General features: G+C 40.7%; 2 protein-coding genes across 2 annotated transcripts; both read right to left on the reverse strand.

The window, feature by feature from the left end:
- Window positions 1–469: 469 nt before the first annotated feature.
- Window positions 470–10387, reverse strand: scinla (scinderin like a). Its single transcript, XM_079505134.1, has 17 exons — window positions 10273–10387; window positions 8851–9035; window positions 8551–8705; window positions 7033–7194; window positions 6747–6896; window positions 6498–6587; window positions 6239–6371; window positions 5945–6033; window positions 5607–5822; window positions 5327–5463; window positions 4956–5046; window positions 4502–4672; window positions 3154–3328; window positions 2949–3064; window positions 2779–2856; window positions 2440–2500; window positions 470–1272 (listed from the first exon to the last, which is right to left on the reverse strand). The coding sequence occupies exons 2-17, from the start codon at window positions 9029–9031 to the stop codon at window positions 1112–1114; spliced, it is 2166 nt and encodes a 721-aa protein (XP_079361260.1). The 5' UTR covers window positions 9032–9035; window positions 10273–10387; the 3' UTR covers window positions 470–1111.
- Window positions 10388–16962: 6575 nt separating this feature from the next.
- LOC306926206 (uncharacterized protein) lies at window positions 16963–18453 on the reverse strand (the record flags this gene model as incomplete). The annotated part of the gene is made up of 2 exons (XM_079505470.1): window positions 16963–17429; window positions 18291–18453. 2 exons carry the CDS (start codon window positions 18451–18453, stop codon window positions 17206–17208), a joined length of 387 nt encoding a protein of 128 aa, XP_079361596.1. The 3' UTR covers window positions 16963–17205.
- Between the last annotated feature and the right edge of the window lie 505 nt (window positions 18454–18958).

The following is an 18958-nucleotide window of genomic DNA, read 5'->3' on the forward strand; positions in this document are numbered from 1 at the left end:
GCACAACTGGCTATATGCCTTAAGTGCATATAGCCTACTGTAGCTACTGTATAGGCACATTATCATCAAGCATGGCTGACACGTGGCTCTGACTAACACCCACCGAGGTTTAGGCTATAAGAGATTCATGATTATGTGTGTATTGTTTGACGAGATTTGAGCTATATCCCCTCAGTGGTGACACAAACTTAAATGTCCACAACAGAAATCAAGATAATCACAGATAATAGAAACCCTATGAAATGGAGGGTGGCTGACCAGATTTGGAATAGGAAGCAATTTGCCATAAATTGTACAATTTTTTAAATTTTGAATTGAGTTGAAAATGTTCAAATCAGAAAAGACTGCAAGAACAAAGTAAATACTGGGCTTATGAAAGAATCTCCCCTAAAATTACAATCACAGACACTATACAAATAAGAATAGATACAAATTACACACAAAATGCCATGTGACTTCTTTTTTTACAGAGGTTTTATTAAAACAGTAAACATGGGAAACCCTGAAACAAAATTGAGTTCACTCAGTCCAATTTGGAAAAGTGGAAGTGTCCTCCACAATAATGTCTTTATGCCAGACAGAGCTTAATGCATCAACACTGACCATTATACTTACAAACTTTCTAAGACATCATAAGGTCACATTCTAACTAACTGGTAAAAATAGTGCATAGTTCTAATTAGCTTCCATATACTGTAACAGTCTATCGCTGGCATCAGTTTATCATAGACCACTGTGAAATCAACAAAATACAGGATATTCTATTTTGATATATGGCAAGGTCCAACTCCAAGGGAAAATATTTTCAACGAGGAGATACCAAATATAGTGTGGCAAAAAAATACTTTCCTCTGTGAATTTCTTCTTGACGTTGTGAAACAAACCATGATGTAAAACAAGTAATTTCAGGCATACATTCTGTATTCTCGATGATGTGAAACAATGGGATTTCAGTTGAAAATGGGCAAAGTTTACCTTTTAAGATTATAAGAACTGTGTGTTTGCAGATACAATAACTTGCCGATGCGTTTGCGTTGTGTGTTCCTGGTGGAAAGAAATGTAAGCCAAGCATCAGCAGGTAGGCAGAGTGTGGGTGTGCATATGACTGTGTTTAGAAGTTGGCCCGGATGCGCTCCAATGGGTCTGTGTCCCACATCTTGGGGTCCCAGGCCTGGATCCAGCCAGTGAAGGTGGGTGGCTCTGCCCCCTGCTTAACTGTTGTGATGGGAACACCACGACGACCAGAGGGGTCAGAATCTACATAGTCTTTAGCTGTAAAAAAATAAAAAAGGCATAGATGAGTACAGGCATCTTTTTGTAGTCACAGTAATGGTCGAGATGGGAATATCACGACTGTAATGTGTATGTATGTGTGTGTGTGTGTGTGTGTGTGTGTGTGTGTGTGTGTGTGTGTGTGTGTGTGTGTGTGTGTGTATGTGTGTGTGTGTGTGTGTACGCACGTACATACATACATACATACATACGTATGTAAAAAAGGTACACTATATTATATTTATGCTGTCGGAAGGAAAACCTCCTAACTCCATTCTTGATTGTTTGCATAAATCAGTGCTATTGAACACCCTTTACGTCTGTGTGTTGTTTTGAAAATATTGAACCAATGGAAACTTGGAAAGTAGTAAAAAATGCTTGGGACAAAACCTTAATCTTAACTGTCTGCTAAAACAACTAACTCCACTACCTCTCCCCCTCTCATGCAAGTAATTGACAATATATAAAGTATTAAATATTTCTTTGTTTTCAAAATATACGGTTTTCTTCACTTCCTGAAAAATGTATATTTTTAATTTCCTGAAAAATGAACATTTTGGAGCAACTATTTATTATATTACCCAGCCTTCACTGAAAGCAATGTTAAGGTGGGGTAATAGTCCTTTGTTAAAATAAGTGTTAAATAACTATATATTCTGATTGTAATAGTGTTTGTTCAGTAACAGCTCTCTTCAGCTCTTAGAAAATCAAACATCAGGTCTGGATAAAACATGTATTCAATCAGGAGAGAAAAGGATACAGGATAAAAAAGTGGAATTGTAAGTGATGACACAAAAAAATGAGCATACAAAATTGGAACTGGAACAATATAAATTGAAGCTGATAAATGTGTACTCTCTCCTGATTGGTTGAAAATGTGCAACCCACCTGAAAATGTATTTTCTGTTTATTAAAGATCTGGAGAGACAGGAAGCCCCCTGTTACTGAATAAACTATGAACTCTATGGTGATCATTACTGTCAGAATACAAGGCTTTAACCTTTTAACAAAAAACATATTGTTTTTACCAAAATATATCACTTAACCTATCTAGTGTTTTGTTGTTTTCTTTGTTTGTAAATTATACATGACAATGTTAATGTGATAAACAAAGCCTGGGACCCCTGACACCTGAGGCCCCTCATAATAAATATGTGTTTATCCTACCAATTTTGCCTGCCCCAGTTCTCTCCACCTTGTTGGCTTCGTTGCCGATCCAGAGGAAGATCTGGTGTGGCAGGAGACAGAGGAAGATACAACCACATGAGATTTAGGGATAAGGAAACAAACAATAAAACATCTCAGGAGAGCGTGGACCACTTCCTGAATAAAATGAGGGATCCGATGGTAATTCCGACATGCGGGAACAACGGTCGGACTAGAGCTCGAACATGCGCTGCTCCCGTGCTTGCGGTTATGTTAGGGTTTGAGGTAGGTTGTCGGTCTAATGACTGTCGGACCAATAATAGTGTCGGAACTAAAGCCTTAGCATGCCAAGGAGCTTACCTGATCCCAGGTGTCCATAATCATGACATCATCGGTTGCCAGATCCATTTGTGTGAAATCCCCAGGCACCTCGTCTGCCTGACAAAAAATAGAATACAGTATACTGTCTGATTTCAAATGCTGCCTTACAGCACTTGAGGCACTTCAAGTTCGGAAAGTTATGTACTCACTATGAGTCTGCCAGTTTTGTTTGAACAACCAAACAGTCGAGGTGGCTTCACCACTTTCTGCAGGCTCCTGGATGTCTGGTAATCCTTCTTCCCTCCCAGTGCTGACCAGAAAGCAGCTGGGGAGAGTGCAGTAGTACTGTATGAAACACAATTCTATCATACTATCATCACAGAGGAAAAAACTATTCCTATTGATAGTATTCACCTGGCTCGTTTCCCTCAGCCACTGCAGTGACACTGCCTCCAAGCAGGCTGGTGACATACTTGGCCGCATTCATCTCCTCATCTGTGGCCCCAACTCCCTTCCACACGAACACAGAATCCAGTGACTTCAGCACAAACACATCGTTAGTGTTCAGAGAGGAAGCAGAGGGCTGCACCTAGATCAGCAAAAGTGAGACGAGAGAGATAGATTCAGTTTGAGAACATTAGCATTGCTTGACACTGATCCACCCATCAGTGTAGTTTATAGGAAATTATGGATAGGCCTTCTCTAGCTACATGTAGACTGTTATATTTGTGTGTTTTCATCTAAAAGGCAATCCTGTCGAAATTGTCCAATTATCGTTGTAGCCTCCATAACTTTACAGTTAACAGTTGCCAAACACAGTCCAGAAGGTAGTTATTTTTTAATAGTTTCCAGGGTTGTTTCCACATTACGAGGTGTTGACCCTGATTGGAGATGTTTTTAAAGAGGAGTGTAGATGTGGACCATAACCATTTTTTTGTTTGTTTTATTGGTGTCTTGGAAGATATGTTTTAATATAGTATAATAATATGTGTCAATGTAACTTTTAAAAACAGTTCTGCCGCCTTTCTTGTACAGGTCTCCCTTGAAAAAGTGACAAGACTCAATGGTCCTTTTCCCAGTTAAATAAAGTTTACACAGAATGGGAAAATATGTGCAAAACACAAATTACGTCAACCAACTCAAGAATGTGGAGAGAATTCTTTTGGAAGAACCTAATGAGATTTATTATAACACCTAAAGGCCACAAGGAGGCGGGCCACGCTCATATATTCTGGACTTTTCTGAATTCTGAAATGCTGGCAGGATATCCACTCCACCATGGAGACCATTCTGTGTTTTAAGATACCTCAGACTTGTTCCTTTTTATTGTTAGGAAATATCCCTGAAGAGTTTCTAATACATGATAAATATTTAATCAATATCCTCTTAGCAACAAGTAAGAAAGCGATCACACAACGCTGGTACCAACAGGACCCACCAACGAAAGAACATTGGATGGACATTACTGAGGAATTGTATGTCATGGAAAAACTAACATTCATACTTAGACTACAAGAGGATAAGTTCTATAAAAAGTGGGAAAAGTGGGATCTCTTCTTCCAGCCTATTGATAATCTATGAGGAATTCAATGACTGTATCCTGTAATATGAAAAATGCAGCCTTTTTTTCTTTTCTTTTTTGTTTTGTTTCCTTTTTTGTCCCTTGCTGTGTTTTTTTTTTCTTTTTTGTATTGTCTGTTTTTTTACATGTATAATAAGGACATAATTATACAGTATGTTCAATGTAATACGTTGGGCTTACCTCAACAGCCCTTGTGGCTTTGGTGGAATTCTGCCGGATGTGGAAAAGTCGTGTGCCACCAGCCTGACTCTGGCCCCCTTTTCTAGACGTTCCACCCAGGTAGATGATCAGAGGCTTCCCCCTGAACAGACTCACAAAGTGGGGTGGCTCTTGGCCGTGAGTGACACGTACCTGTGGGAACAAAAGAGTTCCCATTTTACCTACCTACAGTACTGATAGAAGACAGGGTTGTTAGGAATAGCATCTCTAGATCAGTAGCTTTCAGTGTACTGGAATCTGAATTCCGTCAAGTCAGGCCTTAATATTAAACAACATGTTCCTCTGAATAAATTCATTGTATGTCACCCATGTTTGGGTCCCACATTTAATTAAGGAACACTGCACTTCCATTGTTAGCTTGAATGGAAGTGATATTTACAAATAATAACCATATAGTATTAGTGTTCTGTCTTACCTGCACAGGTGATCCCCCCATGGAGTCGTCCAGTTTGACGGTGAGGAAAGCTGAGGCAGCCAGTTCATCCTGTGTGCACTTCACCCCTTGCCTAAGCACAGAAAAGCAGCCACACTTTAAAAAATGAATGTCAGAAATGAAGAGGAATGTTGTAACCGATTCCTCATACTGGTAATTACCTGTCATGGGAACTGTACTGCCCTCAACCACAAAGCTCTGAAGAGGAGCACACATACAGCCTAGACTAGAGCATCAGTGGATGTGCGCTCTTATCCATCTCTAGGGTATACATGTTATTTTATTGTGTACTTGTATATGGGTAAAATCTTTTGTGATTTCACCGCTGTGTGGCCACATGAGGGAGCACTAACCAGGTGTAGATGATGTGCTGTTCTGTTCGTCCTCGTACGTTGTACGTGTACAGCACCAGATAGCAGTCCCCTCCGTAGAACTGTCCGTAGCTGGATTGGTCCACAGAGACCTTCTCGCCCTCTTCCACACGCCAAATCTACAGACACACACACACCATTGCCATGACTTACTAAGTATAATAAACAGTGTACTGACATAATCAAGTGTAATCCTGCTAGTAGCCTCGGTACCCAGGCTTTTATTTCCGTTCGCTACGGCTCATCCTGCTAGTTGACGCACCTGGACTGATCCGGAGCCATCGTCCACCATGCCATGTTGGGCAGCCATGGTCTCATTGCTGTGCAGGGCGGACGCATCGAAAGGGATCTGCTCCACTCGGGCAATGCGGCCCACGGTGTGGGGCCGCCTGGGGCCCGTGGTCTGGTCCTTGTCCATCCAGTTGCAGAAGAACTGCTTGAACAAGGTGGTCTCACTCCCTGCTGGCATCACTTGTATCTGTTCATGTCATTAGCAGATAAACAAATGCCATTAACAGGTGGAAACTTTGATTTGCAAATGCCGTTTTCCAGCACATATCCATACTGAAAGGTGTAAACTTCATCATTACATAGCTGTACCTGGGTGTGCTTGGGGTAACCTCTGTCTTTAATGAAATGCTCTGCAGCCTTGGCAGCAGCGCGGCGCTCTGCTGGATTTGCATCAGGTCCTGCAGTTTACAGTAGAAGTGTGGTTCTTTGGTCAGAGACCTGTCACTTATGAAATGCATGTATGTTGCTCTTTTTGTCAAATGAAAATACTAGAGTAGTCACAGTAATCAAGGAGGAGGAACCGTTTGCAAAAAGAAGTGGTCTGACTGGATATTAATAATAATGTATATAATATGTATGACAGGGGGAAAAAACATTAACAACCTTTCCAGACAAAGATCTTCTTGTCTGAGCCATTATCCAAGATGTAGCATTCACTGAGGGAGAGCATTTCTTGTTTGAAAGGGTTTGTCTGAGCTACCACTGACATCTTCATGGAGCCAGCAGCATCAGAGATCTAGAAAACACACACAACATCTGTATCAGTCTTCTGGGGGATAGTATACATTACTGAATTTACAAAGTTATTTACTGATTTTCATGTAAATACAGTAATGCTTCTTATTTACATTGTCATGCTCACCTTGTAGAGAGTTCCCTTTTTCTGGTTGGCCGTCTCTGCGGATTCATCATCAGGGCTTCTTGATGGGATTTCAGGCATTGGTCCAAGAGCCTATAAATAAAACACACACAAACACATTTGTGACCCTTAAACACAGTCAAATCCAGAGTTTGCCTGGGTATGAACTCACCGACATCCTGACTCAGACAAACACTATGTTGTCGCAAAACATCAGCTATTCTGCTCCATACAACGGAAAAGTTGACTCACATTCAGGACATCCTCTGGTTCACTTCCCTCGTCGATCAGATGCATCTTGGCGCGGCCTTTTCGCTCATTGTCCCGAATATCGATTGCCACTCTCAAAGCCTTCACACGTTCAAAGTGGTTACATTCACTGCCACACCAATTGTAGATGTCCTGTGATTTGAGAGACATGGTAAACAGGGAGGGTGAGATTAACATCATGGCATTATTGTTGTCAGTCAATGTTTTGGTGTCTGATACCTCACTGGTCACTTTTGGTGCCTGATAAGTCACTCCCACCTGAACTCACCTTTCCCAAGTCAACGATGAAGCAGTCTCCTTTGTTAAAGCTCGCCCAGGACATGTCCACCTCTGTAGCCCTGATGACTCTGCGGCCCTTGACATGTAGAAGGCGTTTGACATTCATGTCGTTGGTCACCGCATGCTGGAAGCCCGAAGCCACTCCACCTTGCTGTGATACAAATATGGCATTTGAACAATCATGGATGTCTTCTTGTGGGCCAACTGACACTGTGGGTTCTCACCGACAATTTTGGAAGATTTCTGATTTGTTTTTGTTTTGGAAATGTTCTATATTTCAATAGGGCAATGCAAAATTTGATATTAAAAAGAAAATGTACTTTGTAATCTCTACTTTTGAATTCTTGAGTATTTACTTGAGTATTAACTTTGTCCACCACTGCAGATATGGTTCGCTAGCTCGCTGCCTCTGTTTTTCCACAGGCCTACAGTATTTCAGTTTGACAGATTTGCTGCCATTTGGTGTTTTGGAATAAGTCATGAATTTTCCTTAGCCTGTTTTCCATTTATAATTCTCTATGGGAATCCCTTCAGTGGAAACCCTGTGAGAGCACCCAGCTACTCTGCACTGTTCTCAAGATAGTGCTATGAGCATTTTATACATGTATGTTTTCAGACAATGAACAAACTGTATTGCTTGTTTATTGTTGTAATAGTGTTTCATGCTGCTCTCTTGGCCAGCTCAAAATAAAGGATAATCATACAAGACTGTAAAAATGTCCTTGCACTGGTGCCTAATACAAACACATTCATAATTATGAATTGAACAAATGCAACCTTTTCATTTACATCAACCAGATTTAGGATTTATTTTGACTAAAAGTTGAGCTTATCTTGATAAACTCAACTTTTAATTCGGTTCAATTAACGGTTCAACTCTGAGACCGGTCTCAGAGTTGAACTGTATGGACATGGATAGGTACTGTCATGATTGAGATTTTGTGCCTCAGATTTTGTGCCTCAGTCTTGTCTAGATTTGGTCATTCTATGTGTATTATGTTCCCAGGTCTAGTTTTCTTTGTTCTATGCTCCTGTTTACCTCAGCTGTCTCATCCCCCCTTGTGTATATCATTCCCCAGTCAGTCCTCATTGGATCAAGTATGTGCACAATATGTGTTGTCTTTGTTATCTGTGTCACCTGCATTAAAACACCCAGTCCTGGGTTTTTGAACACTACCTGCCTCACTGTCCTGCACTTGGGTCCTTACCACACCAGCATGTGACACACTGGAGAGAATTCATAACTCTGATAAATCCGATAGTAAAAGCAGGAACCTCAGTGTGCCTGTCAGAATAACAGGGACAGCACTGCATTATAGTAAGTATAATCTTTCTGAATCTGTATTGATAAGAAAATTATGAAGTTTGCTGTCCAAAAAGTACAACAATGTTACACCACATGTAGACACCAAATCTCGTGAGCTTGTAGATTAGTTATTTTTGCAGAATGTTCCTCTATTATGACATGCCCTGGAATAGTAGGGTTCATGTGGCTAAGTCATCTTACTTTGTACTTGACTCCAGACTTGAAGTAGCCCAAAAATGCGAGTGACTCATGTTCTTGAACATCGTGGAATTGTACTGGTCCTCCGCCCAGGAAGTCATCAAGCTGGGTGGCGAAGATGGCAGCTGCGCCTTTCTCATCCTGGGAACTGTCTGCTCCTATGGTGACAGTTCATTGAAAACTACTTGTAAGAATATAACAGGAAACATGTATGTTCATCGTGGGGTCCATGCATGTGATCCACTTGCGGGGAGTTAATTTGACAAAGTCTCCCTGAATCAAATCGCCAGATTGTTCTCTTACCCAGCCACATATGAATGTTGTACGAGAAACCTGCGGTGGTGTACAGCAAGATATAGGCATCGCCGGTGTAGAAGTCTCCATGAAGCTCTTTGGGAACAGGCTTCAAATCCATCTTCTCCACCCGCCACACCTGCAGGCCGGGCCCCTTCCCTGCCACCTCAAACTCTTTGTGATTCACCATCACTCTGATGGGCAAAGGAGAAGATTCACAGACACTGAACCAAACAATACACTAACTTTACTTGTTAATGTGCTGTAGAAAATTGTATTTTCACTTTCACTTTAATTTATAAATGATAAAAATCAACCTTCCAGGCCTCATCCATGTACGGACAGAAAAACTGTCACGATCACTAACCAGTAACCACTATACGTTGTTGAGCGGAGTCCTTCAGGCCATTCTACAAGCTTACAATGCTGTTTTAAGCTTGTAGATGTGCTATTTCTGCGAAGGTTTTCTCCAGAATACAGATGCATTGCTGGGGTTTAAATAGGCTTAAACTCTTAAAATGGCAATTAATCCTCAGTGTGCAAACTGTGCATTCATGCATGGAATAGTTTGCTCAAGACAGGTGTGCTTGTATGAGCCTTATTGGTGGGCTATATGTAGGCTTATGTGTAGTGTGCTGTAAAAAAGATGTGTGCGTAACTAGTATATATTATATATATAATTGTATAAAGGTGTCAATATGATGTTCTCTCTAAACATCCCAATATTTCTAAAATACTTTCTAGATGCAGTTTCGAATTTGCAATTCTCTATCCTCAAAAATGCCATATATAAAACTGCAAATGTTTGTTGCATAATAATAGTCTAGTCTACAACTTGGTTTGACATTACCATTACCTCTCATAATGTGTGTTAAGTGGTAAAGACATAGCAGGTCATCATGTCATTATAGCATCATGATGGTGTATGTATGATGCATATTGAGAAGTTTGATTGGATGATCATCATTATAGTATTTTAAAACCCATTTCTCCAATTGCACGAGCCAGAACTGGATATTTCCCCAGACCCCATATGCATTAAGATGATACCGTTGTTTTTATATGTGATATTAAACTAATGCATCCCAGTTAAATGTTGATTCATGCATGCATTTTTCTTTACCCAATCAGGCTACAGAGATGCTAAACTTAATTTCACACTTGTCTACGGGTTGGAGGAACCATAGGCTCCTATGAGTAACACGCAAAGAATTCAAGGGTGGGTGAAGTAGCCTAGACCTGCAGCGACATGCTGGAGAACTAGAATTATCAGTGTGCCACTGGGAAGAACTTAAGAATACACTAGTGTCCATCATTTCACGATTGTCAAATGAATGAGCTAAAATAAATATAATTTCTGAGACCCAGCCATATTCTACAGCATGCACTGAAACAGTGTTAATTCGGCGATTTCCTACTACTGTACTGTACCTGTAGAAGCTAGCTGGTAGAGTGGACAGGTAGTTAGTTCCAGTCTTCCAGACGTCCGCAAACTCGTGTGCAAATGCAAACCAAATCTGTTATATATGTAGCCTGGCTGGAAAAACAGCATCATTATGCTGACAGAAGAGGCGTGTCTAGCCGCATCCCATCCACAATGTGTGGGTTTGTTCATGGTGTGTTCACTGTGTTGCTGAAGACGTGCCCTTAAACCTCAAACCAAACCAAACATGCACGCACGCATGCACACGCACGCACGCACGCACTCACACACACACACACACACACACACACACACACACACACACACACACACACACACACACACACACACACACACAGTGGTGGAAAGTAACATTTGAGTAATTTGTACTTTACTTCGAGTATTTCCAATTTCCAGTACTTTTACTTCTACTTACTCCACTACATCTCAGAAGCATGTACTTTTACTCCACTGCATTTATTTGAAAACTTTTGTTGCTAGTTACTTTGTAGATATTGATTATTATTCCAAAACATACATTAACCACTTCAGCCCTATAGATTTTGGCCATTTTGAAAATAGCCGGTCCACAAGCTGTAGATCTGCTATTTTCAAAATATTTTTATACATTTGAAAAAATTAGACATTCTGCATAATGAGTACTTTTACTTATGGAACTTTAAGTACATTTTGATGCCAATGCTTTTGTAGCCTACTTTTTGTACCTAAGTACATTTTGAATTAAGGACTTTTACTTGTAACAGAGTAGTTCTACATTGCAGTATCTAACATGTTGTATACCTGCCTATTTGTTTTTTGAATGTTGATGAAATTACATGACTTAACAAGATGGAAAATAAAATAAAAGGCAAGCTCAGAGTAGCAAGGTGTTGTGAGCTATTAAGCTTTATAGGTCTGTTATTTTTGACAGGTGACACCATCATACAACACAACAGAATAAAATAAACATTAATCTAATTTAGGCTATAATGGCTGAAGCTTGAGACGGAATCTGGCACACAGCAAAATGCCAATTTAAATGGGGATGGTCCACGGTCTGAGTTGCATACGCCCATGATTGTGTGTGCAGTATAGTGTGCCAGAAAGCTGTCAACAGGGTGGGCATTTGGCCTCTCAGATTAGGTCCTTCACTCTCCATACCACACAGCTGAATCAGCACATTCTACCTCATTGTTTGTTATGCACACAGCACACACAGTCCTTGTCTTGTTGAATGAAGCCATCTGCACACACTTTCATTCATCATCCACCTCTCTCTCTGACACGCACGCACGCACGCACGCACGCACGCACGCACGCACGCACACACACACACACTTCTCCTCCAGCCACAATAGATTGCATAACATAGTCTGGCAAGTGCCAAGTACTATGTTCTCACTTGATTGGGCACATAACTTTGGTGCTGGTTTTACACAACATGGAGTTGGTGGTTGGTGTAATTCTGAGGGTTTATAGACCATGCTGCTTCAACATTCAACAAATGTTTGATATTTGTGTATTTGTATGTATGTACTCGAAATTAACCTTGTGCAGGTTTCTCTTGAAAAAGAGATTTTCAAATGTTTTTACCTGCATGGTTTTAGATACTGGTGTGATAATAACAACATTCCACCACTAGGGCTGTGCAAGTTTCATCGTGTAGCATATATCAGATGAACAGAGAAAATACTGTATTTGGAGGCAGATCAAAATCTCCCATACAGATCCTTCTCCACTTCAGATAATGAATTGCATTTTTATAGCGCTTTTCCAAGTGCTCAAAGTGCTTTACAATGGTTCATTCATTCATACATTGGGAGGTGTACAGTCGACGCCAGCGTCCTCACTTCCCACATTCACACACCAATGGTGGCGAGCTTACACCGACCAACTCATTGGAGGCAATGTGGAGTTCAGTGTCTTGCCCAAGGACACTTCGACATGTAGACAGGAGGAGCCGGGATTCGAACCGCCGACCCAGGGATCATTGGACGACCTTATACCTCCTGAGCCACAGCCGCCCTAAATTCGCCCTAGATTCCTTCAGCATACGTTGCGCTTGCATTAAACCAGTGGTGGAATGTAACTAAGTAGCCTTTACACAAGTACATTTTGAGGTACTTTTCTTTACTGGAATATTTCCACTACATCTCAGAGGCACATAGACTTTTACTCCACTACAATTTGAAAACTTTAGTTATAGTTACTTACTAGTAATTCTAGTTATTCTCTTGGACTCTTTACAACTGAACTGTAGCCCAGTATTTAACTTTACAATTGGCAATTTTTCACTTTCATTTTGTGCTAGGCTTTGTAAGGGCAACTTCATTATCCCTAATACATAATTATCTTAAAAGAGTGTAACAACACAAAGCAAATCCAATCCAGATGGTATAGTTCCTCATTGTTATGTACAGTAATAATAATAATAATAACCAGTAAGACGCCTGAGGGCGAGAAGCGACCTTGCCCTAAAGGGCGAGGTCACGTGCACAGCTGCACGCATCCGCCTCGTTGACGGCAGACTGCTGGGCGAGCGCTGGCGCTTTGGCATGGGGGGTCAGATCAACATGGAGTGAATTCTGTACTGGCCATATAAGGAGCATGTCCTGAGTGTACAGGGTTTGATGAGGTCAGATCAACATATGGAATGTCAGAACAGTTCAGCTCCATACAGTATATGGAGATCTCTTGAGTGTACAGGGTTTGATGAGGGCCCCGGTAGGGCTTGGCCTTAATTTTCGGGCCTGTTGAGAACTCTAGTTTTCGCCGGCTGCCAGGCGCGGCTGCACTAATAACTTTGGGTCAGGCCTGTCTAGAGTTTGAAATTTGAATGGACAGGTATAAGTCAAAAGGGAGACATCGAAGAGGAAGGATGGATAGGGAAGGATCAACATATGGAACCTGTCAGTGGGGAGTGTTGGCTGGGAGGAGGAGTAGGACTAAGGCCCTATACGTCCTCTCTGGGGGGTGGGGTACTACCTGTCAGTGGGGAGTGTTGGCTGATGAAAGAATATCTAGTCTGACATATATCCATATATGGAGTTCTAAGGGTTTGAGGTTTGAGGTCAGATGTAGAGTTGCCGGCCAAAGGGTCTCCTGTCTTTAGTCATATCCCTTAAAAGAGTCAACAGACTGTGGAGCTCTTGGGTGGTCAGCTGAGCAGAAAGGCCCTGTCGCCCATAGTACTGTCATAGTTTCAAGGAAGGCTGGATATTCCTGTAGCCCTCGCCCTAAATCGTGAAGGACCAGCAAGCATTGCTGATGTATTTAAGCTATGTGCTCAGTCTTCTCACTGCTTACATATTACAGTAATATTCATTGCTGCACACATCAGGGTGAGTGTGTTCTGGAAATGCTGTTTTTAGGAGCAAACCTTTTAACAAGTTATCTGAACTGCTGGTGTTTTCCCTCTGCAATGAGGTGGTCGATCTTATATTACCTACCATGTGTGAACAAGTAGCCAACATATAGTACATCTGCATAGTATATAGCGTCTATCAAAAATCTATCATCTAACACGATTTATCATTTACTCCTAAAGATTCCCCGTATTAGTAGGGTACATTTAAGCTGCAGCTCTCACAAATTGTTTAAAAACTATTTCAGTGAACGCTGATACGATTAAAAGACATGGTAAACATGTTTGTGTATTCAACAAACCTCAGTAATGACAGGTCAAAGACAACATGATCTACATGCTCATTGTTACATTGTCAGTTTAGTGGCTTGGTGTCAGTGATAGCAGACAAACTATCATAACAAGAGCATTTGTCATGTCCATGACAGAACTTTGTTTTATACTGCTACAGTAATACCAAAGATTGCACCATTATACAGTAGCCTACATTAAACCCCACACAAACAATTATACTAAACCATTGTCTGAAATGTAGTGTAGCTGCTTATAACAGTACTTTACATAATATCGGGCAGCTTATTATACAAGACAAGACAAGACTTGACATGCATATTATTTATTGTTACATCCCATGATTCACACTAGAGAGTAAAATTATTTGGTTTGGCTCCTTGACATGGGGTAGTTAATTGGTGTAATTATAGGTTTAGGTCAATAGATGGTGGCGGTGGTGGCCATAACACAAAGTATATGAACTTGCATGTAGAATAACTCGTTCTTGCACTCAGTTCCCAGCAAAAAGGCACAAAATTTGACAAGATGAAGCGCATTTGTGGTTAACCTTACTTAAATTACACATTTTAAATGGAAAAATAACACAATAAAAACAAAAAGACATTGGTGTTTGTGGTGAAGAAATAGCCTTTCTACGTTCTTTCAAAACTTTCTTTTGCATATAAACTACTTGGGACGTGTTCTGCATAAGCATGGTACTAATTATTTCAAATAAAATCAAGAACCAAAGCCACACATTTGTCACCAGAACTACATGTCAGGGCCAAGCTCAAGGCACAAAGTGCTGATTAAGGTTAAATTAAAAAATAATGTATAACTTCGTTAAATCCCAACGCAAACCTGGACTGAACTCAGTGACAGCACACCAAGTACCTGTTGCCATACTGCTTGGGAATCACTGATCTACTGCACACACAGATCCACTGCATGTTACATTGAGCAAATGTAGAACTACAGTAGGAGGAATTATACAGACACAGGGATATCTGACATGTAGGCTATTTGATGCATAGACTAAGGAGCCAAACATCCAAACACAAACCAATTTCTACATACATTAAATAGCAATGCAATTTATGTATTTTTCACTTAAGTAGCAAATTTACAGGATTACTCAAGATCAAGAGAGAATCAAAACACTTTAATATTACCGGTAATAACAGAGATATAAATATGAAAAATCTAACAGATCTGTGTTGAACACGTGTGAAGTGGTGCAACTCCATGTGGGGGAGCCGCCCCGTGTTCAAAACGGTCGAGAAATGACAGAGTTACCGTGTGGGGGTCCCCAGGGGGTCCCTCTACTGTACTGTACTGTCACTGTACTGTCATACCCCAAACCATCATATATACAGTTAATATGTGTGTGTGCAACAGTGACACTTGGTTGTGAAAACCAACCAAACGCTATTTTCATGCTCAGACAGACCCAGCCAGCCAGCCAGCCAGCCAGGGACAGACCCAGAGACACACAAAGCTCCGTAATGAAGTGGTTGCACCACTTAAAAAAACACCTGTGTGAAGTGAGGGGCGCCAATATATTAAAGTCTAACTCATGTTGATTAGGTGTTGTAATGGTGATGTAAACACAAACATTAAACGCCATTAACAATAAAGAGACAATATGACATAACCGACACATTATGACTTAAAATTTCCCTTTATTGCCAATGCGTTTACTAAACAAACTTTGAACTAAAGACAAACATACAACCTTTGTATAGGAGGGGCTAGTGCCCCTCAAAAACAGGAATTAGCCTGTTATAGAGCCACAATGACCATGAGGCTAATTTGAAAATGTTTAAGCGGCATTTCTTCCTCTGCCTAGTAGGAATGTGTGTGCATAATTGCACAGAAATCGCACGCTGTGTTAAGATTTGAGGCATTTTGTTCCAAACGGACCAATCCTGCAAACTTTGGAATGCAATCTTAGCCAATGGGGATGGAATATGGGAAAGCGGACAGACGGAGTGCAAAACATACTCTCTCCCCATGCCTTCGGCCTGGCGGAGACAATAACAGCATGTGATGGCCTGTGCTAAATTTAGTGTGCTTTCATCTTTGCCACAGGGACAAAGATAAAAATATGCCTATTCAGCTGACTCACCACAGGGCACAGAACACACTATTGATCTGAGAAGCTGTTAGAGAGAAAGATTATTAGTGAAACCTATGATACATTTCTACCATTTTAGTATATTGTAAAAATAATGAAAAGATCCTAAGAATATGTAAGATTGCATGAGCACTAGATATGTCCCAAAATGCTTTCCTTGTCCAGAAAATAAAGGAGAAAGAAAAACACAAAGACAACATTTAATGGATACATTTATGCAATTGCTTTTCCCATACTTTTGTTGCCCTGTATATGTATGAAAAAATAATCACACCCTTGTGAAGTGAGGGGTGCTCTTATCATCGTACATCATCATAACATAAACTAGACACAATATCCATTTGCTCAGACACTATGACATAAAATTCTCAATTCTCAGTCAATGGGAATTTAATGTTTGTGTAGGACAAAGTTTGTGGACAGACACCAAAAGCTGGATATAGGAGGGGCTAGCTCCCCTAAAAAATAAATATACTTTTTGAAATGTAGCATTTTGACCAATACATATTTACCATCTATATGGGATGTGGCCTATCATTAGCTGGTATCTTAGCTCTGTACAAGCATACAACTGATTGAGTAAACTAACACAAATATTGTTCTCATATTTTCATAACCAACCTCAACATATTGTTGAGACACCACTAAAATATTGAACACAGCGTTCTGCACAGTTCAGAAACCATGAAGGCCTTTCTGTGTCACTATGATGGGTGTGGTCATTTACAGTCAGGAGCTGCTGATCGTTGTTTGGCACGCCGCACGCAGGACTTAATAAAGCCCAAACACAAATGCACAGAATTTAACCACTGCCAATTACAAACCAGTTTTAAAAGGAAAACATTCAAACTTTGTGGTTTATCAGCTACTAGGGAATGAAATATGACACAGTATCCATTGTCAGAAGCAGGGTAATTTCTGGGGAGTTTCTTGATGCAAAGCTTTGAGCATATAGTCACATGTTAAGCAGAAGGAGCACAGAGCCGTCCAGGCCAGCACGATGCTTCATTTATACTTTGTTGTACAACTGATTCTCAATGTGTCACTGTCATACAACAAAGTATAAATGAAGCTTAAGAAGTCTCTGTACTACCGTTTACCCTCTTCCATGGTTCAGTGATAGGAGCTAAAACATTGAAACTTAGCTTTAAAAATCAACAGCAAGGGTCAACGAGGAAGCCCTGTGGCCTGCAGCTTCTCCATGGCGACTGTGCGCTCCTCCGCTTTCTGCTGTGTGAGGCGCAACTTATCCCGTAGCTCCTGCAGGTGGTCCAGCGTGCCCTCCAGGTCATCCCTCACCGTTTTCATCTGGCTCTCCAACATCTGTGTGTGGTGTAGAGAGCTTCTCCGCTGGCGTCTGCTGGAGCGCACCCTCTCCTCCAGGTCCTCCACTGCAGCACCCAGCACATAACCAAGGATATTATGGTTAAACTAACAAAATAACTACAACTAGAATTGGGAGAAGAAAAAAAATAAAGTTAACTGAAATACATTTTAAACAAGGCTTTACAAAAAAAATGATAACTAACTAAGTAGGCTAAATGTCCTTAGTTTTTCAAAAATAGCAGATCTAAAACTTCACAATGCATCACGTTCTGAGTTTGTAGATCACCCATGACAAACACCCCTTATTACAATACAAAACTAATAAAAAACAAACCTACAATGCCTTTAAAATTAAACTAATGAAATGTTTAAAAATGATATAAGCTTGTACATAACAATGAAACACCATGGACACCACCAACACCCTTTATGGCACTGTCTGTCCACAGTTATTTGCAAGTGATCAGATGTGATTTGTGTATTCAGACATTGCCAAAAATAGCACATCTACAATAGTACAAGCTCATAATAATGCACTTTGTGAGCTTGTAAAGAGGCCATTTCAAGCAAGTACAGTAACAGCACCGTACAACAAACTAAATATAAATAACTAAAGTGTCCAGAGTAGACTGAGACACATCTTTAGAAATCAGATTTCAAACCACCTAGGAATGTGATTCAATGAAATCTGATTTGCAAAAATCTGTTTATATGTGTTTTTTTGCTGTTCAGACTTGATAAAGCTAATCTAGTCCAAGTGAAGTGAGTGAAGTCCAATATGTATAGGCCAAAAATATGATTTGGGCAGTTTGAACATAACCAGACTCTATATTAAGATCAATTCCAATCAATGGGGTTAATACAGCTTCACAGCTTTACTCAGGCTTTTAAGCAGGGGGCAACATGCAAGACATACTGATACAGACCCATATTTTCCTGATAGTCTTGGCTTTCTGTCCCCGGCTTCTTGTCTAGCAGGCTCCTGGTCTCCTGTAGCATCTTCTCCATCTTGACAAGCTCTGCGGCCTTGGTGTCACTGTCTCGCCGTATCTTGAGCAGCTGCTTCTCCCTCACTGAACACTTGCTCATGTCCTGTGTCACACAAAGCCCCTGCACACTGGAAACCCAACACGACGGCACTGCTGATACTTTGGCAAAACACTGCGATGAACACAAGGCGCCTTATGATGGGTGAACGATTGTTATGACGCTTGCACTGCGCACTAGATTTGACGAATCACATCCCTCTCAAAAGCACAATTTTGAACTAAAATGCCAATGTCAATAGATGGTCTCACACTTTCCAACCAGAAAGTCAGTTCTCTTCCCAATAAACTGCTGTGCTAGTTTGGTTTTAAGCCTCAGCACGTCAAGAGATTGCACAAAAAACAGTACACGACACGCCATGTCACAAGACTTGCTTCACACAGCCCTGAAGCAAAAATACATATTACTCGATGAAGCCAAAGAGGAAAAAAAACAGTAGGTTATGTGATAAACCATTCAAAAAACACTAATGTGGACAGCCAAAGGAAGTATGACTGTTGTTCAGATTGGTGAAATGTTCATTTATGAAACAGCAATGTCTGTGCAT

This window comes from Electrona antarctica (genome assembly GCF_951216825.1).
Source record: "Electrona antarctica genome assembly, chromosome: 7".
Classification (NCBI taxonomy): domain Eukaryota; kingdom Metazoa; phylum Chordata; class Actinopteri; order Myctophiformes; family Myctophidae; genus Electrona; species Electrona antarctica.